The sequence below is a fragment of the Poeciliopsis prolifica genome, unplaced genomic scaffold (assembly GCF_027474105.1).
Source record: "Poeciliopsis prolifica strain line A6 unplaced genomic scaffold, Auburn_PproV2 SCAFFOLD065, whole genome shotgun sequence".
Classification (NCBI taxonomy): Eukaryota; Metazoa; Chordata; class Actinopteri; order Cyprinodontiformes; family Poeciliidae; genus Poeciliopsis; species Poeciliopsis prolifica.
In genome coordinates, this window is record NW_026562440.1 from 1,560,601 (window position 1) to 1,577,393 (window position 16,793).

The window sequence follows — 16,793 nt, forward strand, 5'->3', positions numbered from 1 at the left end:
TGATTAGCAAATGGGGGCCCCAGTATGTGAGCAGAGGTTTAAAATAACCCCTCTGCCCAATTTGAAGTGAGAATGAAGGGCTGTGATGTGTGTGTCCCAAGTTGGTTTAATTGTTTCACTGGGAAATGATCACTAGAGTTCAATAAATAATACATCTGGGAGTACAGATGGAAAAAAATAGTGTGATAGTTTAAGGTGAGCTCTTTAGCATGATGGTTAACACATGATAATGGGAAACAGATGCTTAAATACAAGTCCAGTGAGCCCATATTAAAAAAATCAGCTGTCCCCAATAAGATCAACAAGAGGGCTGTCTTTGCCGATACCACTCAACAACAGAAGCCATCTGATATTCCTAGCACCCAGATAATAAAAGCAGTGCACATAGTTGTCATTGGTGGATATGTTGCATTCGTGGATGTTTCCCTGGCCCTGTGCCACGGAAATATCAAACAACTGTTTGAATTAGACAACATCCTGTGGCATAAAAAGAAAATAACAGGGAGCTACAAAGATGAGGTGAAGCTTCTATTTGTGGACAGCGAGTGCCTTGAAAATAGCAAGAGCGTTGGGTTTCAATATAAGCCCCCCTCGCTGAGCCCGAGCTTTCTGTGAATGAGGTCCGGGTTCCTGTCGCACCCAACCCTGCTGCTGATTTTAGAACACAGGTGTTGACCTTAGTGGAGTGGCTTGTGCTTGCTGCAGAGGAAAATGAACCCCTACACTCAGCCCATTTTCTTCTATAGGCTTGGTTATCATTGTAAGATCATGCAGATGCTTCTAAGCTGATGCACAAGAATGATATTTTCACTTTTTTCATAATTCTTTTGTCATTTCTGGTTTTCTACTGATGTATAGATATATGTTTATATCTATCTATAGAGATATCTATAGATAGAGATATATATACTGTATAGACAGACAGACAGACAGACAGACAGACAGACAGACAGATAGATAGATAGATAGATAGATAGATAGATAGATAGATAGATAGATAGATAGATAGATAGATAGATAGATAGATAGATAGATAGATAGATAGATAGATAGATAGATAGATAGATAGATATATAGATAGATAGATAGATAGATAGATAGATAGATAGATAGATAGATAGATAGATAGATAGATAGATAGATAGATAGATAGATAGATGATAGATAGATAGATAGATAGATAGATAGATAGATAGATAGATAGATAGATAGATAGATAGATAGATAGATAGATAGATAGATAGATAGATAGATAGATAGATAGATAGATAGATAGATAGATAGATAGATAGATAGATAGATAGATAGATAGATAGATAGATAGATAGATAGATAGATAGATAGATAGATAGATAGATAGATAGATAGATAGATAGATAGATAGATAGATAGATAGATAGATAGATAGATAGATAGATAGATAGATAGATAGATAGATAGATAGATAGATAGATAGATAGATTTTCAGATTCAATAATTTAGAATATGCTTTCACATGACACTTGTTTGTCAGAGTAATAGTATCTTTTGAAAATGTCAGCCCTTAAGGAGATATTAAATAAAATTTTTATTAAGCCCATTTTTAGATTAAAAACATTTTTAGTAATATTCTAATCTTAAATGTCATGTTTCATTAACTAAGAGGAAAATCATGAGAAATATGATTTTCCTCTCATAATCTATATAGATTGTAATTTATCTATATAGATTCATTATAGATTTATAATTAATTATAGATGTAAAATGAATCTATATAATGTGTTTCATTTAGTGAATTGAATAAAATAGATACACTTTCAAAATGATGCTTTTATGCTCTGAGAATGACTGTACATTCATACAATTGGAACCAGATATTTACATACGCCAAGCAAAATCTTGTTTATTTATTGTCCCACTGCCTGCAGATAAATTTGACCAAACTTTTCTTGTTTCAGGTTAATTACAATTACCAAAATTATCTGTATTTTCTAAATGCCAGAAACTTTAGAGATAGCCTTTTTGTAGAGATATCTTTAGGGCATTTTCAAAGTAGGAGAATTGCATACATGATGACTGTCTCTTTAAATAATATTAAGGAAAGACCAGATGATGATGAAAAGGCTTTGGAAACCTCTCAAAGGTTAACTAACACATTTGAGTTAACTGAACCTCACCTGTGGATGTGTTTAATGTCACACCTGGAACACACTAAGGAGATATTAGTGTGTTCCAAGATATCAGGAGGATATTTGTGGAGATGCAAGGAGAGCGCCATTGATTTTGTAAAGCTATAAGAAATCACATTTAAATTTTGCCTAATGACATGTCAGGGAGGCAAAACAGAAGGTGTCAAATTATATTTTCTGATCTACATAGTAAAGCGATCCGTGCAGAGAAAGATTTTACACATCACCTGAAAACACCACCACAAAAATAACATGGCAGCTGCATGCTGTGGACATCGATTTATTCAGCGGGGAAGCTAGTCAGAATTGTCTGGAAGATGAATGGAGCTAAAAGGCGATCCTGGAACAATTCTTGTTGGAGGCTGGGCCAAATGTGTTGACATTTTAGTAGGACAACAATCTTAAATACACACCAGAGCAGCAGTGGAAGGGTTTGGATCAGAGCATCTTCATCAGAGTGACCCAGCTGCAGAACATGCATTTACTGGTGTTGCACATCTGTTTTTCTGCACAGTTTTTATATTCTAAACAGTCTATTGTTTTCTTTTAATACACAAATATACATGCAGCTTATGTACTTTAAAAACGTATTCCAGACTACTGCATATCCTTTGAAATTCTGATCATTTCAAGGCATTTTCATGTTCTATTCTATTCTATTCTATTCTATTCTATTCAAAATGCCTAAAATCAATTGAGAATTTGTGCCAAGATGGTAAATTGGTGTTCAATGAGCTTCTCTTTACAAATTGAATTTGGGTTCATTTTCATAAAATCCCCCAAAATACAAAAACACATGAACATTTGTGATTGTAATACAACTGAACTTGTGCCTCAGAAGCATTTATTGATTTTATTCAGTGCCACAAGAACAACCAAACTTTAAAGTCTTACATGTTACTGTAGATGATGAGTGTATCTTGTCGCATCACTAACCCAAAATGATAATTGCCTCCTCACATAAAGCCTCTTCCATACCCCTTACAACAAGACACGTGGCTCTTTTTTCTGCCTTACAGGAGCCCAGATGAAACTACAACCTTGTCTTCAGCTGTGATTCTGAAAGTACCCTCAAAAACCCACTGAAACCCGTCCCTCTTGCAGTTGCTTCCTTGTTTCTCCGCCCTCTTTTTTTCTTTTTTTTTTTTTAAAGGAGTCACTGACATCCTCTGTAAAACAGAGGCAGGGCAAGGCGGGCTGTGAGCTGGAGGGAGTTTGGAGTGGGGGGGGTGGCTGAACAGAGGAACAGCAGAGGGGTGTTGGGTGTCTCAAGCCCAGTGTGAACAGCTGAAAGGTGTGACTTCACAGAGCTCGCTCCCTTCCCTGTCAGGGCCCTGATTGGGCCAGACAGGAGGCGCAGGAGAGGCCCCGGGCTCCCTAAAGGACACCAACAGGTGGGAAGTCGCATTGGAGGGGGGCCGCTCCTAGTAGGGATAGAAAAGGCCGGTCTGCATGGCCTGCTGCGGGCACAATCCACCGGGCCAGATACTGAGGAGAGCGGATGATCGCAAAGAGAGCTGAAGCGGACAGATGAGTTGAGTGGATAGAAGTCAAATGGAGGCTTCAGGGACCTGACCTAAGGTTGGTCACAGTTTAAAATGTTGTTTGGTTTAATAAAAGTTTTTGTCAAAGTAATTTGTAATTGAGCAAGCAGTTGTTTTGATTGTTTTCGGGGTAATATTTCTTTTAAAGAAAAATCTGACAAAAAGCATGTGTGAGACCAGATGTTAGATGTTTTCTCTCAGCTTTATTAAGGCAGCAACACACCACAGCAGAGCTTGTCACCTCCGACAGGCAACTGATGGGGACACCGAGGTATGACACAGGAAGAAGTCAGAAAAAGTCAGTACTTTGACATGTGTCTCAGAGCAACAACACTAATTACAGAAGCTACCTTTCCTTAGTTAAAGAAGACAGTAAACAACATGGGGTTAGATTTAGGCCACCAGGTTATTCAGAAGGAGAGTTGGTGTGTTTAGTCTGTTTCTCGGATCAACTTAATCAACAGTGTAAACCAGAAAGTTGAGGAAAAACAGACAACTTTTTAAAATGTATTCAAACTAATTTTTTTTTTTGTTTTATTTCTTTATTTTTTACATTTACTGCGTTTGTTGTCTAATTTGCATTAGAAATTGATGTTATAATCAATTTCCAATGCAAACCTATTTGAATGTGACATTACGTCTTTAAACCATACATGTTTTCTCAATTTTCTTTGGACACTTTACAATCTTTCTCAGAATGAAATTTTTCCTCTCTTCAGCGACGAACTTTGCTTTTCAAATATTCCTGTGCTGCCATTCCTCTCCCTCTGTCACAGTTAACCACTATTTAGCCAGTTGTTGCCTCTGCTCTTCCTCTGCATGTATGAAAGGGTGTCTTTGTGTCCCGAGGAGCATTGAATCCAGTTGTTTCCCCTTGTGAGGACATGCTTCCTTATATCCCCATATTAATACACCACTTATGGAATGTAAGGAAGTGTGTGGTTTCAAGGGGGACCTGAGCATCGGAAAGCAGAAGAAGCTCTGGTTTTCTTTCCTACTGAACATCGTTTTGATTTGTAGTTCGGATTTCTCTCATCACCGCTTAAGAGCCTGGAAGCGTGTGGGGAGGGCAACAGGTGAAAGGCCTGCTACCCTCGCCGTCAGCCCAGGCACGTGTATGGCTTGCAATACTCTCTTGCCCGTTGATAGGGGGTCTCAGGGACACAACTTGAAAAAATTCCTGCCCTGCCCCAACTGCTGACAGTCGAGGAGGATTGACCAGCCGCAGCTGTCACCCGTTATAGCAACCACAGAAGTTATAAAAGAACGATTGGAGGGAGGGAGGAAGGGCAGAGATGTGGAGCTGTCACTGAGGTTGAAAGTTCGCCCCAGCAGGGCTGGGTTTGGAGGTAGGAAAGGAGATGTCACCAGCTGTCAGGGTTCCCAAACCTCAAAATAGGAACTATCTGCCCGGTAACACAGTGACACTCCATGTTGTAACTTGCTTGAATTGTTAATAACCTTATTTTGCTCTGTGTTTCATCAGGTAACCCTGAAGAGGATGGCCTGCTCTCTTTCTCTTTCCTTCTTTTCCTCTCTCGTTCTCTGTGTTTGACTGTTTTTCTGCCTCTCTCTTCCTCTGCCTCTTGCAGTCGAAGCAACACGCCTTGCTGTGGCTGGTCAAACGGAACCAAGTCAGGTGTTTCAGTGAGGTTTGGTCCCCTTCAACCAGCTACTGCGTCGTGAATTCTGTCGGCAGGGAATCAGAGACACTGTCACAGCTCATTTTGGACGTGGTAGTCTGAATAAATGTGAAGTTTATGTATTACAGGCTATTCAGATTTATTTTTGCTGCTTTATTTTAGTTGTCTAAGTAAAAGAGTTTGTGCTTATAAATCAAATAAAGGATCACTAACACTGTACATTTCTGATGTCTACATTTTTTCTTTATTCTTGTCTTAAAATAAGCAAATATGGGATTTTTCTGTTCTAATCACACCTCTCTAAATAGAAAATATCCCTTAAAACCAATTTCCGTCATCTGCTGTACTTACCCTTATGTTGCTAAAACAGGAAATCTTCGATCACTTACAGCTAATCACTTACACATAGAAGCTACATAAATGATTACACTTAAAAAATAACAGAATAGGATACAACTCTATCACAGAGCGCACATATGATTTGTGCTATAATTTGCATCAAGCCAATCCAACTTTGTCGTATATGTTGAAATAAACTGTCTGTAAGTTGCAACATTCTGGCAATAAATTCAATAAAACTCAATCATTGTTTTTTTTTCTTCCATTTTGACTGTTTTGTTCATTTATTATTAATGTAACTATGTGCATGATGCCCCATTGAGTGAATTCATATATTACATCAAATATTTAAGTTGACAAAGATTTCTATTCAACAGAATCAGGAAGCGCTCCAAGTGTTCCTGCAGGTGTACAATATTTTACTTTAAAGAAAATAAAAACAACAACAACCCCCAAAAAAATACCCTCAGGCAGAGTGAGAATTTAATTCTGGACCTCCTTGCTGCAAGGCAACAGCACTAATAACTGCGGCATTATTTACTAGTCATCATTCATGGCATGTATTTATCAAACTCCTCCAAAATAAAATCATTTAATTAAAAAATTACATCTGCTGGCTATTTTAGAGTAAGACTTTCTTTGAGCTAATTTGAGAAAATGATGCCATGGCTCATTAAAACTAAAACTGTAAATTTCAAATTTTTGCTAAATGTGCAATAATCTTTTGCTTTTTCTTTCTTATAAAATCAAAATTGCCTACACATTTATCTTCACTTAACCTTATTTTGTTTTCTATAAAATTCATATATTTATGATATGTGAATGCTTGAAAACTGAAATCAAGTTCTTTATTTATGAACACAATCATGAGTGATGAAGTTGATTCTCATGTGTAATGTCAACATGGAACTGTACAAGCATCAACACACACTTGTTTTTTTTTAGGTTTTAATCCAGGAAATTAAATTATGAGGGACACTCACCCAAATATCTGCTATAACTGCAGGAATTTGGGTGAGTGCTTAATGTAGATGTGAGATTGATGGAAAATAACAAAGTATTTTTTTTCTGTCTCTTTCTAATTTTTCTAATATTTTCTTGCTTCTCATTTGCTTTTTATTTTTCTTACTTTTTAAAATTGGTTTATTCTTCTTTGTGTCTATTACATGGAAAATGACTACTTTTGGTTTTGTCATACAATTTGTGACTGAGGTTTAGTTCTACTCGAACTGCAGAGAAAAATTGTAAAGTAATGTGATGCAATAGATGAAAATAAGCAAACAAGACATTACTGTGAAATTACAGTTGAACACTTTTGCCTCCAGAAGATGGCGCTGTGGGCAGAACACAGACGTTGCTGCAGGAGCAGAGGAAGTGAAGCCATATCGTAAAGATGGCTGACAGTGGAGTGACAGGTGAGTTTGGGAATGTGTAACAGCTGCGCTTTTTATCACTTCGCAGCTGTTTTCCTTTCTTTAAACCATTTGTTACGTGAGTAAAAACGTAGCTATTGTTATAGTTTCGAGGAGGTTAAGTTTCCTCTGTTCTAACAGGTTTATTATTTCAGATGTGAGTCCTGCTAACGTTAGCATGGCAGTGTAGTTTAACAGTAGACGCAGCGATGTTGCATCATTTTCGGAGTTGTATCTTCTTGGTTATCATTACTGTGTTTTCAAATTTTTAGCTGTCGATACGGTGTCGATATTATGTATGAGAATCTCTTTTGTAGCTGATGTTAGCTCACTGTAAGTTATGAAATCAAACTATTATAAGTGCATCATATGGCTTGAAAGAGGCTCATCTTGCACATTTTAGCGTCACGAACGCCTGATGTTTCATTCTTCACTATTCTTGCAGATGTAAATGAAAAGAAAGGTGACATTGAACGTGCAAAGGTAAGTTTATTTTTGTCACTTAAACCTGTTACTACAGTCTGCTGTGAGTAAGTCGCAGTCATGACATGATCATCTTTAAATGTTCAGAATGAAGGCAAAGAGCTGACCAAAGAGGAGAAGCAGCGGCTTAGGAAGGAGAAGAAACAACAGAAGAAAAGCAAAGAGAAAAAGGATGACAAGGCTCTACAGGAGAGTGTTAAAGAAACTAAGGGTGACAGTTCAGCTGCTTCAGCACCACAGCCTTCAACGCAATCCACTGCTCAGAAAGGTAAAATGACATCTGTGAACCATAATCCCTAAGTGGTCGCTGTCGTTAATCTTTTATTGTACAATGTGTTTCTGCTTATGAAAGCTCCTTCAGCAGTGCCTGCTCCAGTTTCCGTGCCTGCCCCAGAAGCTCCCACCCCAGCAGATAGGCCTGCTAAGAGTAAAGCTGAACTGAAAGCTGAACGGCGAGCTCGGCAAGAGGCCGAGAGGGCCAGTAAACAGAGCAAGAAAGGAGATCCAGGACCACAAGGTGCTGTGAGCAAATCGAAAACAGCCACGAATGAGCTGCAGCCAGGTAGCATTTCATCGCCACTGACTCGAAAGTATTATCACTATCACTACAGTTTCAGTGATAAAACAGCTTTAACTGAAGTATCATGGCAACACGAGTAAAAAAGTTCTCTCTGTGTTTTCAGTGGTAAAAAGGCTGCCAGAACATATTCAAGTGGATAATCCAGACGTGTTAAAGAAGTTGGCCAAGAAGCTGGAAAGGCAACAGGTAAGATTGATTTATATGTTATAAATGTGTTTATAAAATTGAAGAGCAGCACCTTGTGAAAGTATTCATACCCTTTGAGATCTTCTCAATTATGTTTCAACTACAAACACAAAATCGGGATAAAATGCATTGCAACTTGTGGCTATCACCAGACAAAATGTAAAAAACTGTAAAAGAGATATGATTAGTTTTGCAAGATGCTCTGTTTTTGGTGCAATTATCAGTTCCACACAGCAAGTAACAAATGCATGTGACTGTACCTTCAGTTATATGATTGAATATTAGTTTTACTGTTACTGATTGTTTAGAATTTTTTCAGAGTAGGTCTAAATTAGTCACCATGTCATGGTATTAACATTGTTTTCCAGACACCAGGGCAAAATTCTGCTAAAAAGGTATAAGCCGTCGAGTTTAGACTATTTAAAATGTTTGCTGCTGAAAATTAACATCTATATTTTTGTAGTCTTTCTGGCTATCTAGATTTACTTCTTTTGTTTTGCTTTGTTGCTGTCTTGCTGTCCACTTACAGAACTGAGTTTCTTGCTTTTCAGGACTTTTGTTATAACCCAACACACTGCTGCAAAATCAGTTTGGCATGTGTAATTGTGTTTGGAGAGTAATAGAAAAATCATGTGTTTCTTTTGGCTTTTTCAGTGTCTGTAAGTGTAATTTTAGGAGTAAATTAATATATTTATTTTTTGATCTCTTGATTTCAGATTCCACTACGCTCAGACTATGGCTACAAAGTCAGCTTGTTTTCTCATCTCCACCAGTACAGTCGCAAAGCTCCGCTAACACAGCAACTCAGGTGAGCTCAGTAGTTGCTTATTTATCTTTGCTATAAAGAGTTTGTTTAGTTTGCTTTCAAAATTTGTTCCTAATCTGCTCCATCAACCTTCAGCATGTGTTTTTACTGTTTGTAGCATTCCTTCAACGGTGATTCATCCTGCTATTGTGCGACTGGGCCTCCAGTACTCCCAGGGCATTGTGGCTGGATCCAATGCTCGCTCCGTTGCCCTGCTGCATGCCTTCAAACAGGTGCTGATCCAAAAACTGTTGAGACTTTTACCTAGGATACCTGTTAAACTTCTACCTAGGGATACCTAGCCAATGCCTTAATATCGGCATTGGCTGATGTCAGTCTTTCTAGTTAACGTTTTGGTCACTTAAATAAAACTAGGCTGATTGATTATGTTAACAACCAATGTTTATTTCCATCTTGTTGCAGTTTGTGTTTTGGGATTGATTTTGCCATGTGGTATTTGCTTGGGTATGTGACAGTCACAGCAATGTTGCACAGGATTGTAGGGTGTATAACTGAAGCAGAACAGTAGAGTCATGCCATTTCATGATCTCAAAATTGTATGGAAACTTCTATAATTTGCTGTGAACAAATTTAGAATAAGCTTAATTTTTAACTTGTTTTTTTTTTCTTCTGCAGGTAATAAGGGACTACACTACACCTCCAAATGAGGAGCTGTCTAGAGACTTGGTCAACAGACTGAAACCCTATATTAGGTATTGAAAATTAGTAATAGTATCTTTGTAACCTTTTGTCCAATCCAAACTATTAATACATCCGTGTATACATATATATTTTTTGTTGTTGTTTAAAATGTAACATTTGCCTTTTGTTTTCTTCCAGTTTTTTGAACCAGTGTCGCCCTCTGTCAGCCAGCATGGGCAACGCCATCAAATATGTCAAAAAAGAAATCTCCAATATTTCCAGTCAGTGGAAGGAAGAAGAGGTTTGTGTTTTGAGTTTTTTGTTTGTTTTTAAAAGGCCCCTCAACTTGGCTTTAATTAAGTTGTTGCGTACTGAAGCTTTTCAAAAGTTTGTTTATCACAGCCACATCACTATTAAACCCACTGTTTCCTTTCTATTTTTGTATTTCTTATTTAGGCTTAATACGAGGCTATTTTGTCCACATTAGGGTGTCTTTAACCACTGACAGAGACTCTTGTTGCAAAAATTAAAGATGTGATTTTCACTAGTAGAACCATAGCCAATGCATCTTAACTGGAGCCAATTATTGCTCCAGCTAAGATAAAGTGAAAGGAAAGCTGTTCACTTTCCATGAACAAGTCAAAATTACATAAATGTAAAGCACTCTTTTCTATTTTAGGCAAAAGACAAACTTCTCTCCTGCATCGAGTTTTACATCAAAGAAAAGATCGTTCTTGCTGCTGAAGCTATAGCAGAGTCCTCCATAGAAAAAATCAGTGATGGAGATGTCATCCTCATTTATGGATGGTAAGGCTCAGAAATCTGGGCAAGTTCTTTCTATTAACTCTACATTGTATATTTCTTATTACTAAGCAGTAATTTGTTGTATTAAATAAAGAATAATAATTATGATTTTTTTGCCCAGAGGCTTTTTTTTTGCTTTTTTTTTTTAGACACGTTCTCTTCCTTTTTCACCTCCCATCTCCAGTTCCTTCCGTATTTAACTCTAACATCACAAAGTCTAAATTGTTATATCTGCTTCTGTCAGCTCTTCGCTGGTCAACCACATCCTCTGTGAGGCGTTGAAGAAAAATAGGAAGTTTCGCGTTATAGTTGTAGACAGCAGACCTCGGCTCGAGGGCCGGGAGGCTCTGAGGCGTCTGGTTCAGAGAGGCATCAGTTGCACATATGTCCTTATCTCAGCTGTGTCCTACATTCTTCCAGAGGTAATCAGAAATTGGTGTCATTTGTTGATCAGAGTTGCTAAAAAGTTTAGTTATAAGCGCCTAATTTTTTTTTTTCTTTTTTCTTTTAGGTATCGAAGGTGTTCCTTGGAGCTCACGCCCTCTTGGCTAATGGTTACGTCATGTCTCGAGTAGGAACTTCACAAATAGCTCTGGTGGCCAAAGCCTTTAACGTGCCTGTGCTGGTTTGTTGTGAGACCTACAAGTTCTGTGAGAGGGTGCAGACAGACTCATTTGTATCCAATGAACTGGGTATGTAAACAAATTATGTTTCTAACTCGAGGGACATTGCGTCGATCTTTGTCGGCTGATCTTCATTGGTCCTTTCCAGATGACCCCGATGACCTCATCGTGACACGTAATGGGCAGACCCAGCTGGAGAACTGGCAACAGGAGCTCTCCCTGGGTCTGCTGAATCTCGTCTATGATGTGACGCCTCCTGACTTCGTGGATCTGGTCATCACAGAACTGGGAATGATACCGTGCACTTCGGTCCCCGTGGTGCTACGGGTCAAAAACGTCGATCAGTGAGCGCCCTCGATATCAGCTTATGGTTATGCGCAAGGTCGTGCTTTTAGCATGCAATAAATGTATATCTGAAATGGCATACACTTTTAAATGAGCTTCATTTGTGTTTTATTTGTGGGTCTTTTAAAAAGAAGAGCTTTTAGACATTAATTAGTCATGCCAGGGAGGTCATTTATGGGTGTCATGATAAGCTAACCATTAAAGGTTTTGTAATTGAAACTGAAACTTGGGCCTCTGAAAGGAATGTTATTGCTCCATAAATGTGGTTTATTTTAAAGACCTGGTCTATTAAACAAGCACAAAGGTAATTCAACCTGACACTCACATGATCCTCAGCCACTTGGAAGAAACACATTATTCCTACATGATGGTCATGATTCCTGATTGCAAAGGAGTAATGCTTTCAATTGCTCTTTAACTGACAATGATCACTATTTGTGTCATCATTGCTTTATATCTAATGGGAAGATAGATTGGTGCTTAGAAATCACAGTTATCAAATCAAGAACTTGGGAGGGGAGATAATTGATGCAAAGAAATATCAAAGTTGGTGGGTACTGTCCCCTAAGGAAAGCCAACTAAGATATACTTGTCACCAGTGCAGATCTTCAGAGTGAAGCATGCACAGTTGTGGGGAAAAAATGTACTCAATGAGTTGCATTACATTACTTCAACTCAAAGAAAAAGTAATAGTTCAAGAAAATATGCAAGAGTAATATTTTATATAGAAGGCTGCTCAATTACCAGATCAGAATAACTGATCAGATCATTTCACTTAATAATTAAAAATTTCATCAGACAGAAATGTAGATATGTACAAATACTGGTATTTTAATGTCAAAATTAAAAGAAAAATATACAAATAATATTTGCGTAGAAGAAATTTTTCCAAATACTTTTTTCTTTCATAAAAAATAAGATTTATACTTAAAGTATATTTGCATTACTGTTAGTACAGGGTAAAGTACTTCCATATATCACAGCAGACTCAGCGGACAGAAAATGTCATTAGAATAAAGCTTGTCCACAGTAACATAGTGAGGAGTCCATGCACAAATTTTACCAGTAATTTTTTTCCATAAAGTTATTGTAAGTAATTGTAATTAGTCACTCCCCACCTCTGAGCATGCTCACTAGTGTTTCTGAGAGAGGCAGATACCTTTGGTTGATGGCCTGGTGTGGGATGCAGTTCTGCAAATGAGTTGTTTCAAGAAAAACAAAGACCGACATCCTACAAGAAGTTGCAGAATTTGACAACAAAACACTTTTATTTTCTTTAAAAAAAAATACATTTTCATTGGTTGGAATACTAAAAAAAGGATTGTTCTAAAAAGGCAAATGCTGCTAAGAGTCTTATGTCAGGCCAACTGACCCATCCATAGACTTTTAACTTGCCATTTTTCAACCCATGAGTTAGCCCGCTGCTTCTGCCAATTATAAAATATGGTGTCAAAACATCGATCAAGAGCAAAATCTGTTTATTTTCAGCACAATGTAGCACCATTTTGCAAAGGAAAAGTGAGGAGGCTTTAAAATCTTGACTTTTAATGCTTTGCAGAAACTTCATTTCATTATCATTTTCCAGAAAAACCTTGATATCCTGGGTAATATTTCATTTTGTTGGGCAGTACAAAGTGGAAACAAACATCTAACAAGATCTAACACTGAAGCAGTAAAATATCTAATAAGAGGAAAATAATACACTATTGTAAAATCTTTATTAAAACTCTGAACTTTAAACAAGATAAAGAGAGTTGCAACAGAAAAGACACATCCAGATCGTGGAGTGTATTTCAGGACAACACTCTGAAACACATGAAAGAGAGAGCTGAGGGCCCTGCATGGTTGAGTCGAAGTGCCGAAATTGGTTCTCATTGTCGCAATCATTTTGTTCTCAGCCTTGTTTTCCATCCCTCATTGTCACAACCTCACTGGTGAACTTTTCACCCCTCTCTATGTGCAAAACTATTGTGTGTGAAGTCTGAATTGGGTGTATTTGCTTGTGACAATCCCTAACTAATCAACTTTCAGAAGCTGTTATTTTAGCTGGAGAGCAGAAGGGTGAGCTTTACAGAGGAATTATCCCAGACTGTGAGGAAGTACAGACTGTTGGAGACAACACTAAACTCCCCCTGTTTGGTTCTGGTCCATTGCAGCTGGCAAATGTCCAACTGAGGACATTTGTTCTTTTTGTTGGCTTCCGATAACTAAAATAAAATGAGACATTACACCTAGTTAATCATTATTTTCTCCACTTCTGAAACCGTAATAGTTGTTCCTCTTTGCTATGACCTCTGTTTACTTTAGTGTCGTAAGCCACACATGACAAAACACCATGACCTATTCTGCAGCAGGACGGGTTTCACAGGGGCTGCGTTCAAAGTCTTGTGGATTTTGAACGGTGTTTACAAAAACATCCTGCAACCTTGAGACCACACATCGACAGTTCGACTTCAGTCTGACCATGCTGGACCCTTGAATAGTTGTCAGTTAGCCAAATTTAAAAAAAACAAAAGGCAATTATACAACAGCAGGACCATTAAATCTCCAAAGATTGTACAACAAATTTGCTGTGACACTGCTGGGCAGCCAGATCCACCAACCCGTTTGTCTAAGCTGCCAGGGCAGGACACAAACATTGTAACATCAATTTTTTCATCCTGAGTACATTTAAACAATAACACCTTTGAATTAAAGAGGTAAAAATGATCATTAAAGTGCAACTAAACTTGCAGTTTTGGTTTAAATTTAACACAGCTAACCCGCTGCCCCCTGTTCTTACCAGCCACTTCTTGGCAGCACCATCACCCCCCCAAAGAAGTATGAAAACACAAAGTCAGCATGCAATGAGCTGTTGCTCAACTTTTTCTAAACATGCAAAACATTATTTCTGGTGTAAACTCGCACACATCTAGCACTTGTTTGACAGAATAATTCAGTTTTCACTGTTATCTGCATGTTTACTTTAAAAAAGCATCACCTGTGGTAATCTTTGTCAAAAAATTAGGTCATATTTTAAAATGCATGTTTTTACCTAAAAATTATATCACATTAATTGTAATAAAAATGTCAGTTTTTTTCTCTCCCCAAAATAAAACACAGCTGCCCCTGAAAACGAATATAGTAACATTTGTAAAATATTCACACCAGAGTGTGGTGCCGAGCAGGGCTTTGTCAGCATTATTATCTCTTTCAGGAGTCTGTTTCTTGTCAGATTAAAAGCAGCTCAGACTCAGAGTGATTTGGCTTTGCGTCTCTGGGTAATCCACAACAGGAAGGAGATGACAACTGTGGATGCTGCAAGAGGCCCGAAAACCTTCACAGCTGGGAATTCCGCCTGTAAGCAAGTTTAAAAATGTGTTGTTTGAAAGGTTTTTGTGCTTATGTTAATTTGGTAATAATACAAGAACAAAACAAAAAAAATGTCTCCAAGTACCCACCTGCCGACGACACTTGTATCCATGGTAATTTTCAACACAGTGACACTGAAAGAAGCCAGGACCGTAGGGGCCGCAAAGGGAGTTTTCTGGGCAATTCATAGCTATGGATTCCCAATAAATGTCAACAAAGGTCACACATTGCAAAACAAATATTGTTTTTAGATGTCTCAGACATGTTGTGTAACAAATATCTGCTGAACGTTGACCTACACATCTTTCCTGTCTGGTTGCACATGTTTTTCTGGTCCTTACAAAGTTGCTTCCCTTGCTTTACTTCCATCCATTGCCATGAAGCATTCCCACCTGGACAAGCCAGGTGCTCTGGTAAAATCCTGAAGACACATTGATATTTGTTGAAAATTAAAAAAAAACAAAAAAACAATTTAAACAGGTAAAATGATCATTTCAAAGACACCTACAGGAATTTTAGGTCAAGAAATCCTTGGAAGACTTTATCACTGATGTTGGTAAGGGGATTCAGTGAGAGATCTCTGCAAAATAAATAAATAAATAAATCTTATAAAGAACAAAGAAAGACATTTTTAAGAATATTGCTTCTACCCAAGAATAAGTGTGACATTTTTACATTAAATGTGCAAAATGTCAAAAAATATGTGTATTTGTACTCAGCACTGTATAATTTATTCACACAAGTGTTTTATTTAGCAGAACAGCATCAAGTGCTCCAAAATGTTGACTTGTAAGAAGAAAAAAATATATATACATGTCTAAGTTTTATGATTGCATTTTTGGAAAGTTCTCACCAACCAGTCTGACCAAGCTTTACATAATTTCTACAAGGCATTTTTAAATATTTCAGACTGAAAGCTGTTATATGGGCTTTAAAACATCTAACTGCAGCAAACGTTGGCTCTACAAATATTTGAATTTTGTCTCATGCTATATATATATATATATATATATATATATATATATATATATATATATATATATATATATATATATATATATATGTGTGTGTGTGTGTGTGTGTGTGTGTGTCCACAATGTGAAAAGATGTCAATTATGAATGTTTTTTCTTCATATAGTAATGTACTTACATCATCACCACTGTGGATGCTCCTGAAATGTCTTCCACTTGAGTCAGTGAACAACTGGATAAATCCAACCTGATAAATCAAAACCAAATATGAATATACAATTTACTAAAACTTCATTCTAAAATTCCACGTTTTGACTACATTGATAATGTCAGGTGAATTGTGAAATTCTACATAACAAATACGTTGTTTTCTTTTCCCCTTTATTTTTTATTTGTATTTTTATACTAGTTTGGATACGTTTAAGGCCAAAAACAAGAAAAAAAATATATATAAAAAAGCCTTTCAATATTCACTTTGAGGACAGTATTGATATTTCTGTCATACCCGATGATGCGTTCAGGGTCGCTTGAGTTATCATTCGCTAAACAGCACCTCTTGTCAATCCGTCCAGCGGATGAAGAGCAGAAGTCACCCACGTAGGTGTTGTTTTGGACATTACCACCACAGAGCGAGCATACCTGTGATTTGAAACACACACACAAAAAAAGTAGTAAACAACAGACCCTGACAACCCCTACAAGGTCCATACACCCACCAAAACAAGCTGGTTTATCAGGATTTGTTGCGACATCACTCCATTGTGGAGCACACCAGTCTTACCTGCAGCCCAGTCAGCTGATAACTCGCGTTAAAATACAACTTAAGGACAAAAATAAGAGCGACAGCTTCACACCAGCTGAGAAGGGCTTTCATTTTTATTGACTGGAATCACGTG

General features: G+C 37.5%; 2 protein-coding genes and 1 long non-coding RNA gene across 4 annotated transcripts; 2 read left to right on the forward strand and 1 right to left on the reverse strand.

Moving 5' to 3' along the window:
* Positions 1–3,387: 3,387 nt before the first annotated feature.
* On the forward strand, positions 3,388–5,959 carry LOC129351211 (uncharacterized). The gene is made up of 2 exons (XR_008604709.1): positions 3,388–3,749; positions 5,199–5,959. It is a non-coding gene; the product is annotated as an uncharacterized LOC129351211 (long non-coding RNA).
* Positions 5,960–7,033: 1,074 nt separating this feature from the next.
* eif2b4 (eukaryotic translation initiation factor 2B, subunit 4 delta) lies at positions 7,034–11,665 on the forward strand. 2 transcript variants are annotated; one of them, XM_055020072.1, is made up of 14 exons: positions 7,034–7,109; positions 7,552–7,589; positions 7,677–7,857; positions 7,942–8,151; positions 8,273–8,355; positions 8,724–8,750; positions 9,072–9,163; positions 9,279–9,393; positions 9,797–9,873; positions 10,001–10,103; positions 10,482–10,609; positions 10,851–11,028; positions 11,118–11,298; positions 11,378–11,665. In XM_055020072.1, the coding sequence occupies exons 1-14, from the start codon at positions 7,088–7,090 to the stop codon at positions 11,575–11,577; spliced, it is 1,635 nt and encodes a 544-aa protein (XP_054876047.1). In that variant the 5' UTR covers positions 7,034–7,087; the 3' UTR covers positions 11,578–11,665. The 2 variants fall into 2 exon arrangements, with proteins under 2 accessions (XP_054876047.1, XP_054876048.1); XM_055020073.1 differs by lacking the exon at positions 8,724–8,750.
* A 1,370-nt stretch (positions 11,666–13,035) lies between these two features.
* atraid (all-trans retinoic acid-induced differentiation factor) lies at positions 13,036–16,776 on the reverse strand. The gene is made up of 7 exons (XM_055020076.1): positions 16,679–16,776; positions 16,403–16,536; positions 16,076–16,144; positions 15,434–15,505; positions 15,225–15,346; positions 15,015–15,115; positions 13,036–14,911 (listed from the first exon to the last, which is right to left on the reverse strand). The coding sequence occupies exons 1-7, from the start codon at positions 16,769–16,771 to the stop codon at positions 14,807–14,809; spliced, it is 696 nt and encodes a 231-aa protein (XP_054876051.1). The 5' UTR covers positions 16,772–16,776; the 3' UTR covers positions 13,036–14,806.
* Positions 16,777–16,793: the final 17 nt, after the last annotated feature.